Source organism: Cynocephalus volans, chromosome 17 (assembly GCF_027409185.1).
Source record: "Cynocephalus volans isolate mCynVol1 chromosome 17, mCynVol1.pri, whole genome shotgun sequence".
Classification (NCBI taxonomy): Eukaryota; Metazoa; Chordata; class Mammalia; order Dermoptera; family Cynocephalidae; genus Cynocephalus; species Cynocephalus volans.
Window position 1 is genome coordinate 4,169,463 of NC_084476.1, and position 26,582 is coordinate 4,196,044.

Sequence of the window (26,582 nt, forward strand, 5' to 3'; positions counted from 1 at the left end):
TGGGTGCTGCGATTGACCTCACATGGGGAGGCGTGGTGGGGGCGGGGGCTCCTTGAGAAAGCAGTGGCTCGAGGGGAGGGGTGCTGAGGAAGCTCGGGGGTGGGGTTAGATGGACCGTTCGGAGCTGCTCTTGGCACTCAGTGGCTTTCCTGTTTCCTGTGCGGGGAACTTGGCTTCCCAGAAGCCAGGCACAAGGAAATGCGTCCTCAGGCAGGCTCTGACAGGAGAGGACTGGGACGACTGTGCTCCCATCACCTAACCCAGGATGTCTCTGTGCTACTCACTCTTTTAACAAGATTAGCGCCACAGGTTATCGTCCGAGTGTCTTTTCAAGACAGGGAAGGGGGAAGCTGGGGATAGATACAGGATGGAAAATCAGCTGGTGCCTGAAGACAGAAGATGGAGCTAAGTCTGTGCAGTGGCTACAGAGTCACAACTTGCTCCAGCCCCTTCTGGGCTTTAAGTTACAGCTGGAACGTGGTCCCAGAAACTCTGCTCAACACTGCCTGTGCAAACGGGTCTCCCCAATGTTAAATCAGGGTTGGTTGCTACTGGAGGTGACTTGATACCTCCATGTGATTTCTCATAAGCTCTCCTTGAAAAGACTTCCTCGGATCTAATTCAGGGCTGCCATTTACGATCGTTTCGGGGGGGAAGAGCAGCTTGAGAGCATCTGACATCCATCCATCTGTCCACCCCTTTATTCACCCACTGATCCGGCTGCCCACCCACTGGTCCTGCAGGTTGTTCATCCATCCTTCCACCCACCCACTCATCTGTCCGTCCATCCACTAATCCATCTGTCCATCAATCCATATATTCAGCCACTCTTCTACCCACCCGTCCTCTCAAACATACTTCCATCCATGCACCTGTGAATCTAGCAACCCACCCGTCTGTCTAACCACCCACTCTCCTATCTGTCTATCCATCTGTCCATCCATCCATCCATCCACCCATCCATCCATCCATCCATCCATCCACCCGCCCACCCACCCATCCATCCATCCATCCATCCATCCATCCATCCATCCATCCATCCATGCCTTTCTAGTGCTGGGCCCTGTGCTGGGCAGAGGTGGACCCAGGCTGAGAGAGTGGTCAAGTCTCCCCACATGCGGTGGGGTGTGAAGTGAGCCTTGAAGGATGCTAAGACATGGGTGCATGGAGAAGGGCAGGGACAGGAGGCAGAGGGCAGAGCACATATAAAGGCTGGAGGTAGAGGGGCTGTGGGAGAGTAAAGTGGAAGGGTGATAGGGGTTGGCAAGGTCCCCCACCCCATACGTCCCTGTCCCATCTCGGGGCCAGTCCCTGCAGCCCATGCGCCGAGGCTCTGCTGGTCCCGGAAGCTGTCTCCCTCCTCTGCTCTTCCCCAGCCTGGTAGCAGCCTGTCTTTGGCTGTGGCAGAAATTAATTGGATTTGCAGCTCCATTCTCGAGGGGGTTTGTGGCCCCACCCGGGATGTTAGAGTGGAAGTTGTAGAGTCTGATGGGCAGCAGTAGAATTCTCCTGACTTCCTCTGTCGGGCAGGGCCAGCGGAGGAGACGGCAAGAGGTGCTGAGCCAAGACCTGGAGGAGACACAAGAAAGGGGAACGAGAGAAAAACATGCACACGAGATCTTTTTTTTTTTTAAAGCAGAGAAACAACAAATTTTGAAATCAGTATTACATCTTATTTTTGTGAGCACCACCTTTCTGTCTGTTAGGAAGCAAAATACTGAAATTATTCATGCGGAATAGGGCTCTTAGGCCCTCACGAGGTATCAGAAGTTCATTTTCTTGGGCAGAAGGAAATAACCTGGGTGAGGGTGATACTAGAAATAACAATAGCAGCTACCACTTTTGGGTACTGCCAGGTGCAGAACATTTTGCCGTCTTAGCTGCCTTTCACAGCAACTCTACGAGAAGTTGCTATTGGCTTTGTTTTTCAGGGGAGAAAACTGAGACTCAGAGAAGTTAAGTAGCTTGTTCAGGGTCACACAGAACAGGTGACGGATCTGGATTCAGACCTGGGCTGCCTGGCTTCGAAGCCCTTCCGAACCCTTCCCCGCCTGTGGCTCAGCTCGCCTGGCAGGCCAAGTGGCTTTCATCCGAGTGCCGCGCCTGGTGGCGGAGCGGAGCCTTGAGTGGGACAGCTGTTCGACTTCCAGGACAGGGCACGGGGGAGGGGGAGGCTCGCACATCTCTGGGCGAATTTCCGTGTAAATGCAGGTGTGGCTCTCTGACGACTTAGCAGGGTGGGTTTCTGCAGGCGGCGTCCCTCAGATGCCGCCCTGTACCTGCTGATACGCCCCAGGGTTAGACGCGAGACCCTGTGTTAGAATCTGAGCAAGATCATGTCCTGGCAACACTGCAGCAGGTTTTATACTTTTTTTTTCACTCTCCACATTCAGCACCTAAAAGCACTTGAACACTTTGCCGTGATATCATTTTATACACGGACTACTTTTGTAGGATGTGAGTGGGTTTTTAAACTTTTGATTTATAGGTGAGGATGCATTTTTTTATAACAATAATTTTGATTATATTTTTTCCTTTTTATGGAGTAACACCACTCACCATTGAAAATTTGGAAAAGGCACAAATGACGGAGATGACTGGGACTGAGTGAGGATGCCTGATGTGGGGTTGGGGACAGTGGGGAGCCTGTCCTGGCAGAGGGGTTTCCTGCTGATGGGGAGGAAATGCTCTACCTCTGGGGTCCACGTCTCAGTCTGGCCTGAGCCTCCCCAGCTCTCAGCCCTGTGTAGTCCAGCATTTTCTGTGGTCACTTGCAGGTTGGCTGGTCCCTTTCACAGTTGGGGTCAGTCAAGGAACCAGATTGTGGCTCCCCAGCCCCCCACCAGCCACCTGAGACCTGGATCAGCCTCTGGCTCTGCAGGAAATGAGCTCCTGGAGGGGTCTCCTGGCTGTGAATGTGCTGAGCCAGCGAGGGGCCCTCTCCTGCTGCTGGCCAGGGCACCATGGTGGCCTCAGCTCTGCCTGTGACCCAAGGACACATAGCCTCACTGGGGGCTGCCACTGTCATGGTGATGAGTGGAAGGAGGGAGACAAACCCACAGAAGTCAAGCTGGACCACATTGTCCCTTGGACATGGGCTGCTGCCACAAAGCCACGGGGAAACGTGGACCAGTGGTCTGGCGGGGTCTGCCTTGGGGATCTCAGACCTAAGGCCCACAGTCCCTGCAGGTCTGTGGCAGAGCCAGGTGAGACTCAGACCACCAGCTGCCATCTCAGTGGGCTCCCCAGTGCCCCCACCCCAGGAAGTGCACGCCCCCAGCCTCACTGGTGGAGGCTGCTGAGGAGCAGGCTTCCATCCCTGCTGAGTCCCCATCCTGAGCAAATGTCAGCCTGACCCCAGGCAAGGAAGAAATCCCAGCAAGCATCTGGGCTGGACCAGCCCCCAGTTAGTCTCCTGCAAGATCCTTAGTAGCAGGTTTCCTAGCAGAACTTGCATCCTGGGCTGCAGGGAGGTGTTTGGTTTAATTAAAGGGGCATTATTCGTCTCCTCCAGAGATGAGTGGATTCCCCCCCACCCCCTTGGTGTTTGATCCACCCTGAGGCTGGCCCATGACCTTTCTGGCTCCATGTGGAGTGGCCTGTCCTCTTGGGGCCATCTCTGTGTGCCTGCAGAGCAGAGTGATGCTTTATGTTGTAGGGGAGGAAAAATCGCTTCCTTCTACCCTTCTAGGTTCTTTGGCTGATTTACAATTAAATTGACATAAGACGGATTAATAGGAGAAAAACTATTTAAATTTTGCATATATGCATGAGAGGCCTACAGAAACATGAGAATCAAAGAAGCAGCCAGATGACTGATGCTGCTGTGTTTGTCACCTTCAGCAGTGGGAATGGAGAGGGGTTTGGGGCTTCTGGGGGCGGAGGTGGAAGGAGGGAATGTGCGGTGCATGAAGTCACCTCCCTGTCACGCAGGCAAGTCTCTCAGTGATGAAGGTTGTCCAGGGGCTCTCTTCCACGTGCAGCTACCATCACTAATGAGCAAGTCCCTTCTCCATTAAGTTCTTCTGTGGAAGAGGAAGCCGGCACATTATTTTAGGCAGTTGAAGGGGATGTGGGGTTTTGCACTGGGTGCTCTCAGTTTCTTTTAGCTCAAAATCCTCCATGTGCCAATGTGGCATATTTTGGGTGACATGTTCTGAACCCCTTTGGGTCTTCCCCAGCCCCCAGGTGCATGCAGTGCCTCCCCCCGGGCTAGGATCCCCCCTGAAGCCCCCTGCGCCCGGCCTGGGCCATTTCAGCCTTGTCTGCAGGCCCCGTAGGAGAGGTGGAGCGGGTGCAGACACCTTCGGGGAGCCCTGGGAGGGAAGCAGAGCTAGTTTCTTCAAGGGGGACTCTCTGTGCTGGTGGCGGGTGGGGAGCGACGGGGCCAGGTGAGGCCGTGTGTGCTCCAGCTGCCCCCCGCCGTTTCCACCTGGACAGGTCTTTAACCAGATGCACTGGCCCCTTCCTCAGAGCGTGCCCTTCCCCCAGGCTGTGAGCCAGGATCTCCTAGTCAGAGTGCAAATGCCCGTGAGCGATCATGCCCCAGCACCCCTGGCCATGCCCCCGGCTCCGTGTTCCCATCAGTTCACAGATGTGCAAATTCAGTATCTGAGGAAGGGCAGAGCCAGGATTTGAGCTTGTCTGTGAACTTGGGAGCCTCCGCTCCTCCCCCACACCTGGGCAGCGTGGGCGGGGCTTCCACCCCCTCTTCCAGGGCCCACTGGACGTCCTGAGCTGCAGGTAGACACACCTGTGTACCAATGGCCGCAGCCTGTGCATCTTCCCCACCCCTCAGGCAGTGAAGCGTTCTGTGGCCCAATCTCATCCTCTCATCCTCCTCCAGCGTGTCTTGGGGTGTCAGAGTTGGTGAGGACACTGGGCATCCCCCCCAAATGGAACCACGAGGTTTTCATGGAGGAAATAATAAAGGGCCTCAAGTCTAGATAAACGTGGGACTCACAGCCCGCTCTGTCTCCTAGGGTTTTAGTACCATGCACAGGTGAAAGGCCCTGACCAGCCCAGCTACAGAGAAACCCTTTCCTGTAGTTCCCACACTCCACACTCTGACTGTTCCCAGCTGTGCAGCTGCACTCCCAGCCCAGCTCTGTCCTTTGCCCTGCAAAGCGCTCACCTGTCCCCAGCAGCCTGTTCTCTCCCAGCTGATGCATTGAGCAGATGCTGAATTTGTGTTGACCATGTTGGGCATGTTGGCCCTGGGGTTGGAGTGGTAGATTAGACCAGGTCCTTGCCCCTCCTGGCACCTCCGGGGGTGGGGTGGTGAGTGGGTTCTGTGAACAGGGAAACCAGCAGCCGTGTCCTAGTCAGGTGGTGAGAACCCAGGCAGCGTGGGGACGAGGGCTGGTGGGTGGGTGTCTGGGTGCAGAGTGGGTGCCAAGCGGCGGAGGTGCTCTCTGTGCAAGGTGGGAGCTGCTGGGGGCTAGAGCCTAGGAGGGGTGGGGCCGGGCACTTTTTGAGTGGCTCGCCCTGGCCACCTGGTAGAGCTTAGACTGGGGGAGGCGAGGGCTGAAGCAGGATTGCGGCGAGCAGGCCCCTGCACTGATCCCAGCAGGGACACGCAGGGGAGGGGTCCGCACTGGTGGCAGAGTGGGTGGTGGGAAGGGGCTGGAGCCAGTGAGTGTGTGAAGTGCAGGTGAGACCGAGGAGGTCAGAAGTGGGAGGGTGGCCCTGGCACTCCCGTGCTGGGGGGTTGGGGACGAGAAGGAGCCAGAGGACGAGCCCCGGGAGGAAGGAGGAGGCCAAGAGAGGCTGGCACCCCGGGTGGGAAACAGGTGGGGAGTGGGCCAGTGGGCCAGCGGTGCTGGCGGGTCAGCAGGGGAAGGGGAGCCCTGAGACTGCCCGCGCTCGGGATTCGCAGCATGGAGGTCGCTGGCACACCTCATGAGAGCAGTACCAGTTGGTGGGGGAAGGGGGCAGGAATGAGGAGGTGACATGGTGGAGGTGGCCGTAAAGACATGCCGACCCCTCCTGGGGCACGTGGAGGGGCGGTAGGTGTGGCGTCAGGGACGACTTACACGTGGGGGTCCAGGAGGGAGGGACCCTGCTGCTGCATGGAGAGGAGGACGGTTGTCAGTGGATGACATCACGGCCATGGGGAGGGATCTTAGTGACCCCAGTCATCGACTTGTCCACTCCATGGGGACTGCCATGCTCCTCTAGGGCATGTCCCCATGGGGCTCCTGCTCCCGGGATTTCCTTCCCCGGAGGGGAGACAGCAGGTCCTTGCACAGGCAGCCATGACAGCAGGTCCAAGCACTTTTCCAGATTCTTCCAGACCTCCAGCCCTGTGGGCTAGGGGGGTGGAGGCAGGTGAGAGCCATCCTGGTCCTCATGGGCGTCAGGGGACTGGGAAGTCCCCTTCACCCTCCCACCTTCGGTGCCCCAGAAGCCACTGGTCCCTCTGGAATCCCCTCTCACTTCCTCTGCTTGGGTGATGAGCCGGCAGCCCTCCCACCCTGTGGCACCCCATGAGGTGTCAGGGGAGCCCACATCCCTTTTCCAGGATCCCCCTGAAGTGTGACTGCTGACATTGACACTGGGGCCTGGAGCAGGAGTGACTTACCCTGTGGCCCAGGGCTGAGCAGGTCATGGCACCTGCCCCTGGTGAGCTTCTGTGACACAGAGCAATGCAATCGGATGCTGTTCCCTTCAGAGAGAGCAGTCAAGTCCTCCTGGCGCAGCCAAGCAGGGCACTGGCGTGGGTTCCAGGCAGGCCGGGAGACTGGCTAACCTCCCTGCCTCTTCTCTCCTGCAGGCCTTTTCCCTCAGAGGAGACCGCAGAAAATGACGATGACGTCTACCGCAGCCTGGAGGAGCTGGCTGAGTAAGGAATGGGCAGGAGAGAGGGTGGGAGGGAGGGAGGGGTGGAGGAAGGGAAGCAGGGCGAGTTTCCTATGGGCGTCCAGGGCGTCAGGAGAGAAGGTGGCCCCCGGGTCATGGCAGGGCCAGCTCTGGCCTCTGCGTCCAGCCACCCGCATGCCACTGGGTGGGAGCGCATGCTTCTCAAGGGCCTCAGAGATCAGCGGTTCTTCACTGTATGCCCTGTATGTTCTGGAAGGCTGCCTGGCTGTCCGGTGGTGGGCATGGTGGTGGCCGCTGGCCCTGGCTGGCTTGTTTCTCAGAAGCTGCAGGGAGAGCTGGGGGTGGTGGTGCTAGGCGGGGCAGGCTGGCCGTGCCCCTCCAACCTGGTCCTTGGATGCTGTGTGGGTGAGGGGCAGAGCCCGGGCTTCCAAAAGTGGAGGCCCCTGGTGTGCCGGCTGAAAGCAGAGGACTGTGTGGCTCAGATGGTCTTGTGGCCTGACAGGCCGGCCTAAGACGAGGCCACCAAAGCCACAGGATGACCTCCCCTCCCCTCCCCTCCGACCCTCTGTCTGCTCTCTTTTGTGTCCTCTTCATCTGCTCTCCAAGAGGATTTCTGTGCTCCACAGCCCAAGTCTGGTTCTGCAGGGTCAGCAATGGCCAGGTGGGATCATGTGGCCCACCCCAGGAGAAGGGAAGGGACACTTCCCCGAAGAGGGGCATTGGGACGGAGGAGGTGGGGCGCCCCATCCTGCAGGTCGTCCCTGGCGGCTCCTGACCTGGTTTGCCCACTGCCGGTCCAGGCAGGTCGAGAACGTGCCTCCAGGCTTCCTGGCCGCCCACTCCTGTTCTGTAGCAGCACATTTCTTTCTTCTAGATAAACTGCATGTTCCTTCTGGGAAGACTCTGATCGTGTCTCTTTGCCTTCATCTTAGAACACAGACTGAGAGTAAGGACCAGGCTGGCACTTACTGAGCACCTGCTATGTCTGGGGCACCGTGCTGCCATGTCACTCACCTTCACACCCAGGGCTGCCTCTAGGGTGGGGGCCCAGGCAAAGATTTTTTGCAGGATTCCTGTCTGTGTTAACAATTTAAGTCATCCAAAAACCAGCATGCCAGCACCGTGCTTGTGGCCTTCTCATGCAAATTCTGTGAAAGAGATTCCTTACCTGCCAGCTGGAGTAGTTGGAGTAGCTGCCACCAGCCTGTCCTCCTGAAACAAGGCTGGTCACAGGGCCCAAACTGGTCCCACTGGACTCTTGGAGCTCCTGGGGACATCTGGTCAACCTCATGTGGCCTCTGGGTTGCCCATGGGTTGCACCATGATTAGGGGGTTAAATGTCTGTGTCTGGCAAACCAGAAGGTCAGATTCCGTGTCTTCACAAAGTGCCCAACCCACCTTGCCCCCTCACCAGCCCCTAGCAGGACTTGCCTCTCCAGGCAACGCCAACGGCCATGGTGGGCTATGCCTGCGAGGCTTTGCGGGGTCGGGCAGTGCTGGGACCTCATCTTGTTGCACCCCCCCCCCCCCAGTCACTTTCTGAGGCCTGTCCGTGGTTGTCCCTGATTTACAGATAAGGAAACTGAGGCCCAGAGATAAGACACTACTGGCCAATGTCTCTCAGATTCGACTCCACATCTGTGCCCTAAACTCGGTACCATGCAAAGTCAGTGCCACCACCCCACCCCACCTCCCCCCAAGCCTGGGGAGTCCCCTGGTCAGTGCCGAGTGCAAGCTCCTGATCTGCTGTTTCTCCTGAGTCACCACTCTGAGGTTAGGCGCTGTGTCCTCTGGAAACTTCCCTCAATGGTCAGCACAGTCTTAGGAGTCCAGGAGGAAAGGGACCACGTCGGCCTTGTGCAGCCAGGACCAGGCATGAAATATCTCCTTGGCTAGAGCCTCCTGGTGTGGAGCCAGGACGGTCCCCTGAACTGGTGCCAGAGATGCCCAGGCCTCCTGGCCAGCCAGGCCTGTCTCCAGTGGCTTGTGGTGCACATTCGGTCTCAAAGATTCCTGCGTGGTGAGTCAGGCATTGACCCTGGGGTGCCCGTTTTCCCCATTTTCTGCCTGTGGTATTAATTCCTTTTGCACAGAAAAGTGAGCCTGGGGAAACTGTGGCTTTGTGCAGTCCAATAACGTTATTCCACGACATCAAGAGTGAGCCTCCTTAGTGTAATGAGTTCCTTATGACTGCAGTTATTGCAAACATAAATCATAAATTATAGAGAAGGGGAATGAATCTGAGTCTTTAACTTGTGGTTTGGTCCCAGTGGCTCAAGTTCAATACATTTTTCATGCCTTTCCCCCTTCTCTTCTCACTGAAAAGCAAGATTTACTAGCGTCCTGTCTCCATGGACTTGGCGTTGATGTTTAGCTATTATGGCAATCTACAAGACACAAACAGAAATGCCGTTTCTCACCTGGACTCTGGTTGGGGACAGAACGCGGTTGTACGTTTTCAGGCCTGGAGCTGGGGGAAGGGGCGGGATCAGCTCTCTCCTTGGGCTGACGGCCGGCTGTCAAGAGTGATGGTCACCTTGTGTGTCTACAGAACCCCTCCCAGCCACCCAGACCTCAGACACTCCACAGCTGTCGGGGGGAGGTTGATCACGGCCCCCCAGGTGCAGCTGTCTCCCCCAGGGCGTGGTTTTAGGAGACCAGTGAGGGACCAGCAGGTGTGAGTGGCTGAAGGGTGCTTTTGTTCTTTCACCCTGTCATTTATTCATTCAGTCGTCAACTGGTTACTGAGCACTTTTTGGTGTTAGGTCCGGGGCCAGGAGCTGGAAATGTGAAGGGCATGAAGACCCACTCCACCCCCTGCCTCCCGAGACCCCCTGCCCCGGAGGTAGAAGCTACAGGGCTGTTTGGGGCAGTGTGGTGGGATGACAAGAGAGGGAGCACAGCCTTCCCTGCCAGAGGGGTGTGAGCCCCTCATGACGACCCCTCAAAATACACCTCAAGGAGGCCGTTCACATGGGAGGGTGTCTGAGCCTTCATAGCCCCCAGTGACACAGCAGTGGGTTACTGAGGGCTCAGCGGCCCCAGACCTCGGAGCGCTGCTCCGCAGTGAAAGCCACCTTCCACCCCACCTGGAGGGTTGCACCTGGCGGGTCCCAGGAGAGTCTGTTTGTCCTGCCTTGGCCATACCCCGAACCCAGAGAGCCAAGATCATTGTGTCAGACCTGGGTTTGACCTCGGCTCTGCTGTTTCTTAGTTGTGTGGCCACTGGCAAGTTGCTTACCTCTCTGTGCCTCGGTTTCCTAACATGAACATGTGATGTCCGTACCCACTTCATGGTACTCTTTGGGAGATTGACAGTGACACTGGGGGCGGTATGAGGAAGTCGCACATGCCTGGCAGGCAGAGTGTACACTCCAGGTGAGTGTGGTGGTTCCTGCCTCCTATTTGACCAAGAAGGTGACTTTCCTCTTCAGCTCCCAAATGACCGTGGCCGCACTGTACAGTAGAAATCAAACACATACGTGATTGCAAATTTTCTAGTAGCCATATTAAAAAATAAAAAGAAACAGGTGACATTAAGAATGCATTTATTTAACCTGATATGTCCAAAGTATTACATCGTTCAGTGTATAATCACTGTAGCATCATCAGGAGGCAGCTTACACTCTTCACTGAGCACAAGCTCCTTAGTCCGTGTGTGGCTGGCACTTCTGCACTGCTCAGTTCCACTTGCCACCTTGTGAGCTCGACAGACCCGTGAGCCCAGTGGCCCCGTGCTGAGCAGCATGGGTCTCGGATCCAGAGCATCATTGCAGGAGCTGGAGCAGAGTCCCCTGTGTGAACGGATAACACCGGACTACAGATCCTTTCTCGAGTGCTGCAAACTCACTTTTAGATCACTGAATGATGTCTAATCAAATAATACGAGCAGCTAGTTGAAAAAATTAACACAAAATACTGTCACTTAAGAATAATTTATCAAGCAAAACAGGCCCAAAAGGAGAGGCCTGTTTTAAATTGCTGCAACAATCAGCACCTCATATTTGCATAATGGCTTATCCCTGGCAGGGACGCCTCGTCTCGTGCCTGTCTGACTTGGCGCACGGTTAGTGCCTGCACTGGGGGCTCCCAGCCTGGGGTCCGCAGGCAGGTTTGCACGTAGGATGGCTCACATGGGACTGTTCATGGTGGGAGCAGAGCGAGGTGGGAGGAATAGCAGCCCAGAAAGCAAGGGAGGCTTCTCAGAGGAGGCGGCAACGGCAGGGTGTCGTGGCTGAGCAGGAGCTTGCTTAAGAGCAGGGGTGGTCTCCCAGCATCAGGAGTAGCCCCGGGGAGGCATAGCAGGGCCTGTGGCTCCAGCGATGGGGGTTGGTGTGCAGGAGGAGGCAGAGGACAAGGCAGGACCAGGCTGCCGAGGACCCTGGGCTCCCCCTCTCAGAGACATGGCTTAGGGTCGCTCCTGTGCAAGTCTGTCATGCTGTGATATTGTGCAGCATGGCCTGGTGTTTGCAAGACATCAGAATTATTGCATCTCCCTGGGGACTCACAGGGAGGACCCCCCTCCCCCACCGAAGGCACAGCCCACATGGAAAGACCTGCTGCGACTCCCAGTTGGGGTGCCCTTCAGTGACCGAGAGCACCGACACGTGGAAGCAAGGACGCTTTGGGATCAACCTTTGCTGGCCGGAATGACTCCTCATCGCTGGGCATCCAGGAGGGTGTCCAGGTCTGTGTGCCAGCAACACCCACCCTCGGCTGTCAGTTCCAGCCTGGTCCAGCTGTAGGTGACACGGTGGCTTATTCCTTCTGGCTTCAAGAAACGCCCTGATGGTTCTGGCCTTGAGTTCCTGGGCCCTCGACCCCTCTCCTGCCCTCTGTGCTCTCAGTGTTGTTGCGCCCCCTTTTCTGCCCACTGAGGCCAGGCACGGTCAGCTCCAGCCTGTTGGGGGCTCTAGTGCAGAAGGATTTGGAGAGGGCTTCAGTCCAGGTTCAGTGCGTCTCGCCTGGACACAGATGGAGAGGTGCGCCCGTGCTGGTAGACCACGAGCCCCTGGCAGTGCCAAGCCATCTATCTCTGCTCTCTGTCCTGTGGTGCCTGGCAAGTAGGAGGCCCCAGTAATCACTAGGGGACTTGAAAGGACATAGGAAGAGTCTGAAATCTCTTGCCTGGGTCAGATGGGAGGCCAGAGGAAGGACGCAGACATCAAGACCTACCCTCGTTTAGCTAACCCCTTCATCCTTTGCAGCCAGGGGAGAGGTGGCTGGACACGGAGCCTCACTCCCAGGGGTGTGCTGGTAAATGTTTAACAACCGGTCCTCCAGCGGGGCAGGGGTGGGGTGCCCTGATGGAGCATTCGCCTATTTCTCTGGTGTAAATATTCCTGCTGTGGTTGATTTCAAACTGCTTGGTGAGGACAAGGTGGCTCCCGCATGCCTGTGCCAATCCCCCCTCCTTGCAGAGCTCCATGGGGGGCATTGGGGCAGCTGTGCTGCTGGGGTGTTTGCCTTCTTGGCGTTTGGAGAGGGCAGCTTCAGGATTTGGAAACTGCATGTTTATGTGCCTTGGAACTAGGAGACTGTGGAGAGGTTTCTTGCCCAAAATTAGACCAGGAGTGACTGGGGAATACACAGCTTCCAGCCTCTGGCCCTACTAACAGCCCTGCTGGGCAGTCCTGCCTGGGGACTGGGGTAGGTGCGGGGAGGGTGGGAGGTAGTCGGCCTTCAGAGTCAGGCACAGGCGGGTCAAAGCCCTCTTCCCCCGTTTGTGGGATCCCTGCCCTGTGCTGGCTCAGCAGGGGCTTCTTCATCTGCAGAGCTGCGTGGTGGCAACCTCACGGCTATGTGCGGGTCAGAGATGCCATGGGAGAGGGCCACCTCGTGCATCTAGAAGGGGCTGGCCCAGGCCCACCCCACAGAGCATCTGACAAAGTGTCCGTGCAGCCTTGAAGAGGACAGGAGGCAACTGAGCAGCCGCCTCCCGAGCGCGGGCAGGAGGGAGAGCGGCCAGGACCCCGAGTGGTCGTGGGGCCGGGAGGCCTGGGGCTGCTTCTCTGCCTTATGTGTGGCCAGGATGCTGGGGACCTGAGTCTGGCTTCGCCTTGTGACCTTCCTGTTTCCTTTCAAGGGGTTTCTGCCACCTGATGACACAGCGCAGCTCATTCCAGAGCACAAGCTGGCGCTGAGTAAAAGCAGAGGCATGTGTCCGCCTGCTCTTGGTGGCCGTACTCGGCGTGCAGCTGTCACAGCCATATTTGTTACTCTGGGGGAGTTAAATCCCTCTCAGGGCCTCAGTTTTCCCATCTCTGAAATGAAAGCATCAGCCTAGATGGTCTGTGGATCCCTTCGAGCTTGAAGAATTCAGTTTAGCAATTCAGGAGCCTGCTTTGCTTAATGCTGATTTCCCTTTCCTTGGAGTTGAAGTGATTTTCAGGCTTAAACAAATGTGATGGAGACATGCAGGGAAGATAATTTATCCTAAATGTGTAGCTGCGTGCTTTACTGCATCATAAAATGACTTTGCAGCTTTAAATGTGTCACGTTAGCACCATCGGGATAATTTTTTAAGGTGCGTAAAATGTAGAAGGAACGTTTGGTATTGAGGGGTTTGGTCGTCCTTCCTGCGGGTGGGTTGTGGTGCACAGGTAGGGGGTTCCGGGCAGGTAGGGGCTGGGGGCTTCGTGCCAGCACTGACCCAGGAGGGCAGAGGCCATGCTGCTCTCCCCTGCCCCTGGCCCCAGGCCCTGGCCACTCTGAGCAGTGTCCTTTATCAGCAGGGGGATGAAGGGGAGAAGAGCAGGACACACTGCCCCCAACTGTGACCCTCATCCCAGTGAGAGCCCGTCCTCAGCCCACCCCTTGGTCCTCACCTTGACCTTCTCTCCCAAAGAGAGTCTGTTTAAAAACCATCTCCTGGGTTCATCTCCGGTTTTACACAGGAGGTCCATAGACCTGGAAGATGACCATGTGGGGAGCCTGGATGGATTTGCGGGAGGCTGTGTTTGGGGGTGTCTGATGTCACTCCAAAGAATTGCTTTTCCACAGGCACGAGTTTGAGACCAGACTCCACAGAAACAGCCCTGTTAAAAACCAGCAAACAAATGAACTCCAGCTCAGTCAGGCTCTGGGAGGTAAAGACACCGACCCAGGGTCACACAGCAAGTGAGGGGCCAAGCTGTGATCGGAACCCAGGTCTGTCTGACTTGGAAGGCCATTGCCTGGCCAACCCCCTCCCAAGCTCCTGGGGTGTCTGATACACCCTGCCTCAGTCTTGGGCGCATGGTTGGTGAAGATCACAGGCCTGGGGCCTGAACCCTATCTCTAGGACCCTGCAGTTCTCTCTCTTAAAGCTCTAACCCCCACATGTGTCAACCAGCATTGTCCACTGGGAGAAGACCTTGACAAGCAGGGAGGGTGGGAAGGCTTCCTGGAGGACGTGTTGCTTGGAGTGCATTTTGCAGTGTGCATAGGATTTGCCAAAGTGTGATTTCAAAAACCTGCCCTCACCCCTGCCAGGCTGGTTACTTCCTTGTTTTGGGCTAGGGTCCTGGGACAGTTTGGGTCTCAGCTGTGTCTGTAGGACTCAGGGACTGAGGGTGGGTGGTCCTGGCCCCAAGGTGACCCTGTGTGCACAGCCCAGCCTCTCTCTTGCTCCTTTGGCTTAGACCAGCTGCCCGATGACACCCCTTCTCCATTGAGAGGCGGCTGCAGGACAGGACGGCAGCTGGTGGGGTTGATGTCCCCTGCCCTGCCCTCTCAGAACATCTTGTGGGCTCCTTGGTATGCTGGTACCAAGGTGGGCCTCAGCCGTCTCAAAAGGCCCCAGCTGCCTGTGAGCCTGGGGCTTCGGCGACCTTGAAACCCTGCTCCCTGGGCCGAGCCCGTGGCGCACTTGGGAGAGTGTGGCGCTCGGAGCGCAGCGACGCTCCCGCCGCGGGTTCGGATCCTATATAGGACTGGCCAGTGCACTCACTGGCTGAGTGCAGTCACGAAAAAGACAAAAAAAAAAAAAGACAAAAAACCTGCTCCCTGACCCCTAGCACTGTGGGAAAGGCCTAACTTGTCCATTTTTGGTGCTAGAGAAAGCACAGGGCCTTGTGAATGGATGCAGAGCAGGTGCCCACTGCCTGAATATTCAGATGTATGCAGCCGGCAGATACAGCATGGGATTTCCATGTATTTTCATTTTTAATACCCAGTTAAACGCCGGTCCTTTCAGGCCCATTTGCTCACGGCGCTTCTCTGGTCTCATTTATAGAAGTCCCTGCAGGGGATCTCCGGGGAGGCCGACATGGAAGGGCGAGTTTTAAAGACATGCACATTCATTTTGCCATTTTCCAGAAGGCAGCAAAGGCCAGCTGGACTTTGGCAAGAGGAGAGAGCTACTTTCTGTCCAGTAAGGGCCCCTCCACATCACTGTCCTGATACTGTCTTTCTGGAACCCCACGAGGATAAAGACTTGGCCTCTTTGACGTTATTTCCCTTAAAAAATATTACTTAGTAATGAATAAGCATGGCATGCCGGATGTCATTGTGAAAGTCCAATCATGCACATAACATCCGCTATTTTGACAGCCAAACTCCTATTTGTCCTGCAAAACCCAGCCCAGAGGTGACCTTCTCCAAGACGCCGTTCCCACCCCTACCAGGCTGAGTGAATGTTTCAAAAGCACGCCCGGGTGATCACATCGCTGGGTTCTCGTCTTCCTGCGTGTGTTTCTCGCTCCCCAGATGCTAAACTCTCCATGAGGGTCGTCCGGTATGGTAGGAGCAGGGTCAAGACAGGGCAGATCATTTGACCTGGGCCTGGCACACCGTGGTTGGAGGAAGTGCCCAGGGGGCGAGGAGTCCTGAGAACATTCTCAAATCTTGTACTGAAGGGTCCAGGCACCAGTTCCGTGTGCTGTTTAACCGTCCCATGAGTGCCAGGCCCTGAGGTCTGCCCCGTCACCTCAGCCTCACAGTGACACTACAGGGTTGGGGTGGGGGGCAGTGCTCCAGCCCCCATTTTGCAGTTGGGGAAGTTAATGGCTCTGGGAGGGTAAGTGGCTTGCTGGAGGCCACACAGCATGTTTCACATGACAAAGGAGGAATTGAAACCCTGAGACAGTGGCCTGGGACATTCCCCTGGGCCTAGCCCTTGCGAGCCGGCCCCAGGTATTCTTTTTTTGGTTCCTAAATGTTTTTAGATGGTGAGAGTCTCTGCTACTGCTTAGAAAGAATCTCCAGGAAAGAGTTATGACCTGGAGGTCACAGACCGGCAAACAGGTCTCCCTCTGACCATCTGGTAGCCGGAGTCCTATGCAGGTGTGCTCCTAAATAGATTTGCGACTGCAGGTGACTGTCTTGCCCTCTCTGGGCTCTGGTTTCCCCACCTTTCAGGAGAGCAGGTCCTCCCTCATAGGAGTCTGCCGAGGGCGTGTACAGGGGTCCTGTCCATCTGCCTGTCCCCACACGCAGATCATCCAGGCCACAGGTGGCTTCTTTGGGACACAGATGCCCTCTCTCCAGCCCCCACCCCAAGCCCTGGAGATGAATTACTGCACAGTGTGGAACGAGGGCAAGAAACGTCCCATTTGGTTTCCTAGTAACAAGTCAGGGTGGCTCGGGTCCCTGGCTGCCAGCATGAGAGAGCCTGGGCCAGAGCCGAGCACTGAGCCTGTCAGTCATGATGTTTTATGTCCCCCATAAATATGCAGGCTCGCCAGAGGCAGAAAGCGGAGTTCAGTTGCTTTTCTTTGATTTTCCAGGGGCGGTGGCAGTGGCGGGGGTGGTCAGGCCTCTTTGAGCAGCTGCCTTTCTGTGACAGAATCGGGGCCATGGGGGCTCAGGCAGAGGGGGGGTTCTGTGTCTCTGCTGGGCCGCAGCCCATGCTCAGGGCCCCTCCTGGAAGATTTGGGGCTATTGTGAGGACAAAAATAATTGTGGGGATTTAGCATCTGTCAGCACAGCTGAGTGCCGGAAACAGCAGGAGCAGGAGGGGGAGACGGGGTGGTGGGTGGGGGTCGTCTGGGCACCCGCATTCCCACCTCGTCCCGGATTCCTCCCCCGCATCTGTTCTTGGGCTTTCTCATGGGCAACTGCACAGAGCGGGGCAAGCTCTGAACCAGAGAAGGCCACATAACAGGGAAGCGACAGGTCAGCAGTGACTCCCCGGGCTCCTCCCGGTCCGGGCTCCATGTCACACCTGTTTATGGAGCACAGGCCTCTGTTTTCAAACTATCTTCTTGTGGAGTGAACCTCCCCTCCCATGCTCTGGGGCGGTGGTACACAACTACCACTTCTGAGCACCTACTGTGTGCTAGGCGTGTGTGGTTATTTACATTGTGGCTGATCCTTGCAACTATTGCTGTCCCTTTGCAGATGGGGAGACTGAGGCTTAGGTTATCCTGCTCAGAGTTACAGAGCAGGAAACCCGCAGGGCTGAGAACCCAGCTTGTGTTCGCTGACTGCCTCCCCTCCAGCAGGAGACCTGTCATGCCTGCCTGCTCTGGAGGTGCTGGGACCCACCGGCCCTGTGGTCCAGCTCCAGTATGGCGTGGATGTCGAGTTTTCCCATGAAGTGCAGCCTCTGATAATGTGGAACCCCAAGCACTCCTGTCTCCCCAAGAAACTGATTTGAAAAAGATCAGGGTGCAATCAAAACCGCCTGCTGCAGACACCAAGTGGAGCATGGTGGTGTTGCACTGCGGGGATGTGGAAGCTGCAGACTTTGTGGAGCCTTGGGGTGCTTCTCAAGGACAGTGGGAGGGTGGGCTGGGGTGCGGTCCAGCTGGAAGACACAATAGCCTGGCCTCTCCCCTACAGGGTTGTGTCGGGGGTCGCGTGCAGCTGGCTCCTGGTCTGTGTGCCGGGTCTTAGCTTGTCCCCACACTGCACTTCCGGGAGACTTCAGACCCCTCAGGGGACCTCATGACGCACCCATCCACCAGCCCAGCATCTGACCGTTCCCTTTCCTCCCATCTGACAGCCATGACATTAGATGCATTGGCCCTGCTGGCATGACATAAACTAATCTGTCTTCAGGGATGAGTAAGACTTGTCTTGTGTCATGTGACTGTTCAGGAAACTCACTTCTAAAGACACCACCTTTGCTAAGAAGCAAGGTGATAGTAGAATTTCCATGCCACTGTTGGCCAAAGAGAAGGAACTATTAGGAACCAGAGCTTGTCACCCCACCCAAGTGACACTACAACAGCATCTGCCTCTAGAATTTGTTCCTTACCTGAGAGATTTCTTGGCACCAGGACTTGGACACAACTGCTGCCCCATTAGTGTCCCCAGCTGGACTGTGAGGTCCACAGGATGACTCAGTAAACAAGTTCCTGGTGCACAATTGGTCTTAAGATAAATATGGATTAAACTATCAAATCTGATAGTCTTTTTATGTTATTTACTAAGTTTAACGTATTCACGTTTGTCGTGTTAACAAATAGGCTTGATTTGACTTTCATAGCTTTGCTTTCATTTTTAAAACCCCTTTTTCTGTTCCTTTCATCACCCCCCATAATTTTGAGCATGCATGTAGTGAAACTTTAGTTCTACTATTTTATAGGTTCAAATAATGTGCACGAATGTATATTCCTCAGTGTTCATTGATGTGAATTAAATAATGGCTGGGAAAGTACTTTTCATAAATGGAAAGTGCTGTACATGTAGAAAGTCTGATTACGAGTGCTCCAGATGATGAGGACGCAGAGAAGGTGAGCCAAGGGTGCGATCCGCAGGAGACTGAGGGTTCCCTCTGCCAGCTTCAGCGGGCCGAGGATGGCAGACATTGCACAGAGTGGAGGGAAGAGGTGGCATCTGCATTTTTGAGGTTTGTCTGTCCCAAGTTCAGATGCCAGAACACAGCTTTCTCTCTCGTGTATCTGGCTGCTCATTTTTAACCTCAGTGTCCTGGTGAATTAGAAGAGATAGATGGGACGTGTGCATGAAAAATGATGCTGTAGCTTGAGTGTTCTTCGTAGTCACTGACTGTGAGAAAGAAAAGCAAGCTCAGAACGTGGGTGACCACCCTGACTGCATTCCTGTGGTTTGTCCCTTCTGTGAGCACTGGGGGCTGGGCTGTGTCATCCCACTCTTACCGGGAGGAACCCACAGATTCTTCAGGAGCTGCTCCCGTGAGAGAGGGAAGGTTCTAGCTGGCTGTGTGGACTCACATGTCACCTCTCTGAATTCCAGTTTACACTGGTGCAAAGTGAGTTGCTTTAAGAATTATAAATAATATATCTAGGGAGGTCTGGCTTGCAGTAGAGACAGCAGCATGATCAGACTAGTTTTCCCGCAGCTAGCAATTACAAAAATTAGGAAAAATATAAAAATATATATTTGGAGTAGCTGGGGAGTAGTGGAAAGCTGAGAGAAACTGGAGAGTCTGTTCATGAGGGACACACATCAGGGGGTGGGATTTCAGTGCTCATGGCCTTTTGCTTAAGGCTACTTCCCCCTCCATACGGAACACAGAGGTGTCAGAGGACAGAATATGGGGCTGGTGGAGCACCCTGACGTTAGGAGGGAAATGCTGGAAGCGAGGGTCCAAGCAGCTGGAGTCCCAAAATCTGCATGTAAAATCCACCTAAAGCCTTGATTGGCCAGTAAAACTCACATGCACAGGTAAGTCCTTAAGGCTTCCAGCAAGAAGCAGCAGCAGCTGGACGCTGGATTCAGCAGCTGGTCTATCTGCTGCCCACTGCAGGGAGATGGGGTTTGAAGCTTGAGTTCAACCAAGTTAGTGTTAGGACAACAATTGCTCTTCAGAAGAAATTGTAGGATCCAGAGTCTCCACAATGCATCATTCATAACATCCAGTGTCCAATTTTAAAAAATCACCAAACTTGCAGAGAAACATAAGAAAATGATTCATGTTCAAGAAAAAAGTCAATAGAAGCCAACCTTGAGACGACCCAGATGTTGCAATTAGCAGCTGTATTAGTCAGGGTTCTGCAGAGAAACAGAGCCAGTAGGCTACATAGAGATATGTAAGAGGGGATTTATTACAGGAATTGTCTGATGCAATTATGGAGGCTGGTGGTGTAATTCAGTCTGCGTCTGAAGGCCTGAGAGCCAGGGGCCAATGATGTAACTCTCAGTCTGAGACCAAAGGCCTGAGAGCCAGTGGGGGATTGGGGGTGGGGGGAATTGGGGTAAGTCATAGAGTGTGCAGGCCAGGGAACCAGGAGCTCCGATGTCCAAGGCAGGAGAAGACGGATATTCCGGTTGAAGAAGAGAAACAGAATTTGCCCTCCCTCCACCTTCTGTTCTGTTGGGGCCCTCAGTGGATGGAGTGATGCCCGTCCACAGTGGGGAGGGTGGTCCACCAATCCAAATGCTGATCTCTTCAGAAACACCCTCACACACACACCCAGAAATAATGCTTTACCAGCCATCTGGGCATCCCTTAGCCCAGGCAAGTTGACACATAAAATTAACCATCACAGCAGCTTTTGTAAATATGGCCAAGGACTTAGATGAAAACATGTGACAAATGAAGGGACAGATGGAGAGCCTCAGCAGAGAAATAGAAACTATAAAAAAGGGTCACATGGGAATCCTGAAACTGAAAATCATGATACCTGAGATGAACAGTCACGGGATCCACTCGATAAAAGGTTGCAGATGGCAGTGGAAAGAGTGATTGAACTTGAAGATAGTTCGATGGAAGTTATATACTTAAGTAACAGAGAGGAAAGGAGATTGGAGAAAATAAACAGAGTCTCACATGGGTGTGATTGGAGTCCCAGAGAGGAAGAAAGAGTGAAGGAGGCAGAAAAAAACACAGAAAAACAGAAAGACCCAATACTTTCTAAATTCTAAAACGTCTATGATAAAACTACAAAATATTGCTGAGAAAATTAAATGACCCAAATAAGTGAAAGTGTATACTATGTTCATGGATTGGAAGATGGTATTAAGATATCCACTCTCCTTGAATTAAGCTAAAGATTCAGTGCAGTTCCTACCATGATCCCAGTGGCTTTTTTTTTTTTTTTAAAGAAACAAACAAGATGATTCTAAATTTTATAGGGAAATGCAAAGGACTTTAAAATAGCCTAAACAGTCTTGTAAAAGAACAAAGCTTGAGGTTTTATGCTTCCTGATTTCAAAATTTTTTATAAAACTAAAGTAATCAAGACACAGCAGTATTAGCGTAAGAATAGATGAATATATCAATGGAATAGAATAGAGGGTTCCAAAACAGACTCAAACTTACAGGGTGAATTGGTTTCTGTCAAAGAGATCTAAGCAATCCAATGGGAAAAAGAAAGTTTCTGACAAATTGTTCTGGAACACCTGGATATTCCTTTGGGGGAGAAATGAACCTCAACTCCTACCTCATACCACAAACAAAAATTAATTTGAGATGGATCAGAGACCTAAACATAAACACTAAAACTACACAACTCTTATAAGAAAATAATGGAGAAAAATCCTTTGTGTCTGGAGGTGGGCTAAAGACAAAATGCCCACCAAACTGAGAAGGTATTTTAAGTCTGAAAAACGAAGGAAGCACTTCCATGCAGTAAGCAAAGATTTTTATTAAAAGGGTAATTACTTGCAGGATGATGGATCAGGCCGGCAGTGACCCAGGAGCATATGCAAAGTTTCTCTGCGCCACCTCCTGGTCGAGCCCAAGTTTACGTAGCAGTTCACACAGCAGTGGAAAAAGCCAAGAAGCAATTACTAACTAGGAAACAGGCTAATGTCACTAACTCCAAATGTCTTGTGAGAGTGATTATTATCTTTGGTGGTCTTGTGATGCGGGCAGCTGGACCGGCTGTAGCCATACCAGTACTTAATCATTAGACCCCTTTCTTTATAGTCAGCAGCTGTCCTTACCTATCATTCTAACTCCCTGGCCTCCTGGCTGCTGCTTCACTTCTGTGGGCAGTGGTCCTGCAAAGGACACAGCTAGTGTTAGTTAGAGGTTTTAAAGATGGAGCAGCCTCACACTTTGTGACTGGAAAGAAAGCAAAGACTTTTTGGACAAGACACAGGATTTCTTAAATAGGACACGGGACAGAGTCAGGACACCACAGAAGAAAATTTTGATAAATTAGGCTTCATTAAATTAAAAATAAGTGCTTATCAAGACACCGTAGGAAAATTCATAGCAAGCTAAAGACTGGGGAAGAAATTCACAAAACATATGTGACAAAGGATTTGTGTTCAGAACATATAAAGAATTCCTAGAATTCAATAAGAAAAGGGCAGATCACCGATTTTCAGAAATGGACAAAAGTTGTGAACAGATCTTTCATAAAATAAGGTATACACATGTTCAGTAAGTACGTGGAAAAATCCTCGACACCGTAGGTCATCACGGAAATGCAGAGTAAAGTCACAGTAATATTTCACTGCACACCCACTCTGGTGACAGAAGAGCTGGAGAGATGGGGAGTGCTTGGAGCTGCGAGGAGTGCTTGGAGCCGCACACGCTGCTGGTGGGGACGTGGGGCGCTGTGGCCGCTGCGGAAGACTCTCGCAGCTCCTCTTAGTTAAGCATCACCTGCCCTTTGACCCAGCAGTCCCACTCCTGGTGGACCTTCATTCCCAAGGGGACGAGAGCGCATGCACGCACACGTGCACACGAAGGCTTGACTGCTCGCGTAGCAGCTTTTATTCACAGTAACCCAAACTTGGAAGCAGCCCAGATGTCCCTTGAAAAGAGGATGGATAAGAACAAACTGTCATTCATGCCACTGGTTAGTGTTCGGTAGTGGAAAGGAAGGGGCTTGCTGGTGCAGGCGATGGCATGAGTGGATGGCTCTCCAAGACATGATGCCGAGAGACAGAAACAGACAAAATGCCTTGTGCCGCTGACGTTCCACAGCAGACGAAACCCGTCTGTGGCGAACCACAGTCAGAGGCTGGTCACCGGGAGGGACTTCAGGGGAGAGGAAAACGGTCTATAACGTGAGAGGGGCGTGGGTTGCACAGGTGTATCCATTCGACTAGATTTAGGTCTTTATAAACTGAGCAGAACTGTTGTGAAATCCTGTGGGTGGCATTTCGCACTGTGCTCGAGGCGCACATACCTGCATGCAGGTGTGTCAGTTCTGCCTTAAAGCTTGGGCTGGGGCAGAGAGAGGTGGAGGTGGGACTGTACCACTCAGGCACCTTTCCCACGTGCCATCAGTCCATGCGGGCTTCGAAGCATCTTTCAAGTCTCATTTTCCAGGAAGCGTCTCGACCACCCCAGCCTTCACTGTCCTCCTCTTCCTCAAGCACCACAGCTCTTGTGTGGCTGGTGCCTCCTGGACCCCAACACCCTCAGCCTGCACCTTGCATTTCTCTCAGTACTTCCCAGTGCTGACTTCTGAGCTGGCACATCCTAAGGTACTCAGGAAATGGGAGCACATGGCCACTGGAGTTGGAGGCACACAACACGGGTGTCATCTCTCTGGGACCTGGGAGATCCCAGGTGGCTCACTGGCCCCGGGCTTTCCCAAATGTACGGTGAAGGGCGCTGCGCTCACCTGGGAACGTGAACAATTTGCGACTCAAGAGCTGATTCTGGTTGATTCGCAGCAGGGCTGCACAGAGGTCTTTGTTGGAATGGATTCTGGGATGGGTGGGCCAGAGGCCTGCGGTCAGTCAGGATGTCCCCACACTGTGGGGTGAGAGGGACCCCTCTGCTGCCTGTCTGCCATCCCTGTACTGGAGGACCCCGAGACCCCTTTCCAGGCCCGGCTTGTAGCCATGTCATCCATTTCATTGGCTCACAGAATATTTAACAAAGCCCCCCGCCCTCACTTCCTTCCACCTGGCCCACACCCATAGGCGCAAAGCTGATGTGTGAGTGGACCCATTTGCCTTCGGGCTCAGCAGCCTGGAGCCCCCTGCCTCGCCTCGGATCCCCACTGCCAGAATCCTTGGTGGTGTGCAGCCTCGCTCTGCTACATGATCAAACTCTGGGGTGGCCGGCTCCTGCCGAAAAACACGCCTGCAGTCCCTTGCCAGGATCCCCCATAACTTTGCAGGCAGAGTGGCAGGGGCTGTTAACTTGGGGGTAGCATCTGGAGAGGCAGGGGAGGTTACATGTGCCATCGCAAGTGATAGTTTCCAATACAATCGCCAGAACTGCCTGGAGGATGGACCTGTGGGACGGGTCTGTGATAGAACCCACGTGCTCACAGACACCTTCATGTCTGTTCCGAGGGAAGCCCCTGCTGCCAGAATGTGGGCCCAGCCTATCTGGAGGCTGCTTTGCGCCCCAGAATCTGTTCTGGACGACTGGCATCCAGGCAGACTTCTCACAGTGGAGGGTGGGCAGGGAGGGGCGAGAAGCGTGGCCCTGAGCCCAGGCTCGGCCCCAGCCCTTTACTTAACCACAGTGTGTTTGTTACTAGTCTGCAAAATGGCCACAGTGCTGTCTCTTTGTAAGGATCTTGTGGGGCTAGGAAGCCTAAATGTTTTTCAAGTGCCTGGTGCAGGCATGGCACCCAGGAGCGTGGCACATGGGTAGCTATTTATGTAATTGTCACAACGTTCTGTTAGCTTGGTCTTGCCACGTGTCATCTGTCGCCTGCTAGCTTCTGTGCTCCGGCTGGCTTTTGGCGTCCTCACAGCTGCAGTGGTGCAGAAAGTCAAGGAAAGCACAGTGGCCTCTGCTTTCTCCTGGCTCACTGGCAGGCTGCGGGCGGCAGGCTGCGAGCTTACCCAGTTAGGGGGCTGAGCCTGCCCTCCAGCACCCCTTGAGAGAGGCCCTCCGGTGGAGGGGCCCAGGGGTTTGATGGGACCCTCAGCTGCAGAGGCCTTCCTTGAAGATAAGCATGCCCTCCCTCTGTCAAGTAGATTTTGAGTGATCTTCCCTGACCCCAGCCCAAAAAAGTGACAGCTGATGTTCAAAAGTAAAGTTTGGGTGATGTCAGGGCAGACTGCTTGGCTGGGGATGCCATTCGTAAACTCTGTGAGCCTCCATCCCTCGTTCCTCTGCATGCTGGGCGGGGTCAGGGAGTGCATCTTTGTATTTCTGTGCCCCTGGAAGTGAACTTTGCCAGGCCCTGCTTGAGGCCAGCCAGCACAGAGCTGAGGGCACGCAGGGCTGGCCTCTGAGCCAGGCTGCTTGAGGATAGACCCCTCTGCAAGGCTGAAGGCCCTGATCCACCTGGGCCTGGGGTGGCCCCTGCCCCTGAGCCTGGGGCACGGTGACACCCCAGTGGGGCCTGTGGGTACAGGTGGGTGGTTGGATCGGCTCATTTGCTGATCTGCTGAGCACCTCCATGTGTCAGGAATGGAGGCTGAGAAGGGGCGAAGAGGTTGTTGGTGCAGGGAGGAGACGGGCTTGTCAACAGGCATTCACAGAATCATTGGAAATGCAGCCAGAGGAATTACACCAGGACACAAGCGCCTGGGAGAGTCTGGATCACAGATTGAGGGGGGATGCCCGAGGGCCTCTTGGAGGAGGCGTCCCAGGACCTAAGTCCTGCAGGCAGAGTGGTAACTCGGAGCTGAATCAAGACACAGCCGTCAGCTGAAACAAAGCTTCGTTGAATTAAAGCATAGGTGGTAATTCCCTTGGTGCTAGTTTGGGAAGGCACATCACAAGCTTTCCATGCTGCCTCCTTAGTGCCTGACATGCAAGATGTCCATGTGTGGGCTCTGTACCCTTGACCTTCACACCTCAGCCACGAGGACCGTGGAGACCGTGGGCTAAGCTGAGGGTGCAGGGCTCTAGATCACAGGCATGGGCCGAGGGAGTGGGGGTTCCAGTCTGGAGCAGGAGCTGGGCACTCCTATTGACTAGCTATGGGAGGGTTCTGGTGATGGCAGGGGTCTTGCCTCTGGGCCTCTGGTGTGTATCTCCAGCATTTACTAAGGGCTGGAGAAGTCAGGGCTTTATCCTGGAAGGTCCTTCTAATATGAATGTCATGTAGGCAGCAGGCGAAGCGTGGGGTGATGCTCTCTACACGGGCTGATTCGAGTCCACAGAGGCCCCAAGGGGCGGGTGTCCCGCCCCATTTTGTAGACGAGGAGACTGAGACCGGGGCGGGTGACTCCTGGAGGCCCCTTGGGCTGTGTCCCCTCGTAGGCTTCCTCTGTGGCCCCTCAGTCAGGTGACTGGTCCTTGCTTTCCTCTAACCTCCCTTCTCCTGTGCAGCGAGCATGACCTGGGGGAGGACATCTACGACTGCGTCCCGTGTGAGGATGAAGGGGACGACATCTATGAGGACATCATCAAAGTGGAGGTGCAGCAGCCCATGGTAAGCCCGCCCCCCTGCCTGGCCTTGCTTCACAAACTCTGAGCTGATCCTACATCGGAGCCACCGAGGGGAGCTGCTCCAGGTGCAGGGGACATTCAGAGGGTGCCCCCCGTGGTCCTCCCTGATCCCCATGGGGTTCCTCTGTGGAGTATCCTTGGAAACCCTTCCTTGCTCCCAGTCTGCTTCATGCCCTTCTTCTCTGTGGAGATATTCCAAGGTGTCCCAGATGTGACACTGTGGCCATTGAGACCCTCCGTCCATGTTGTTATGGAGCTCTCCTTCCAAGGGTTTGCAGGGCTCTTAGTTCTTCCTGCCCAGGGAGCCTTAAAATAGTAACTCCACGTTCATTCTAACACAGCATGCATTGCACTACCCCTTTGTGCAGAGAGCGGCGAGAGATGCTGGCTGAATTAGCCAGCTGTGCGTCTTTTATGTTGCGAGCATATTAGTTTCCGAGCAGGCGTTGGCAAGTAATCTCTTGGACTCCAGTTTGCTCCAGCATGAGTTTATTGCCAACAGCTGCTGTGCAGAAGGTGGGGGTCTAGCCAGGCTGGGAAGGGGAAATGGGACCTGGTGGGGCAGGCCATGGTCCCCTCA

General features: G+C 54.3%; 1 protein-coding gene across 5 annotated transcripts in view; it reads left to right on the top strand.

Moving 5' to 3' along the window:
* The window catches only part of VAV2 (vav guanine nucleotide exchange factor 2), a 201,136-nt gene that overhangs the window by 125,671 nt on the left and 48,883 nt on the right, over positions 1-26,582 (top strand). For all 5 annotated transcript variants that reach the window (XR_010022100.1, XM_063081538.1, XM_063081541.1 and 2 more), the window contains exons 4-5: positions 6,776-6,844; positions 25,883-25,985. Coding sequence is in view for 4 of the 5 variants with exons in the window: in XM_063081538.1 (XP_062937608.1) it covers positions 6,776-6,844; positions 25,883-25,985 (172 nt within the window). In the remaining variant the exon portion in view is untranslated. The remainder of the gene's footprint in view (positions 1-6,775; positions 6,845-25,882; positions 25,986-26,582) is intronic.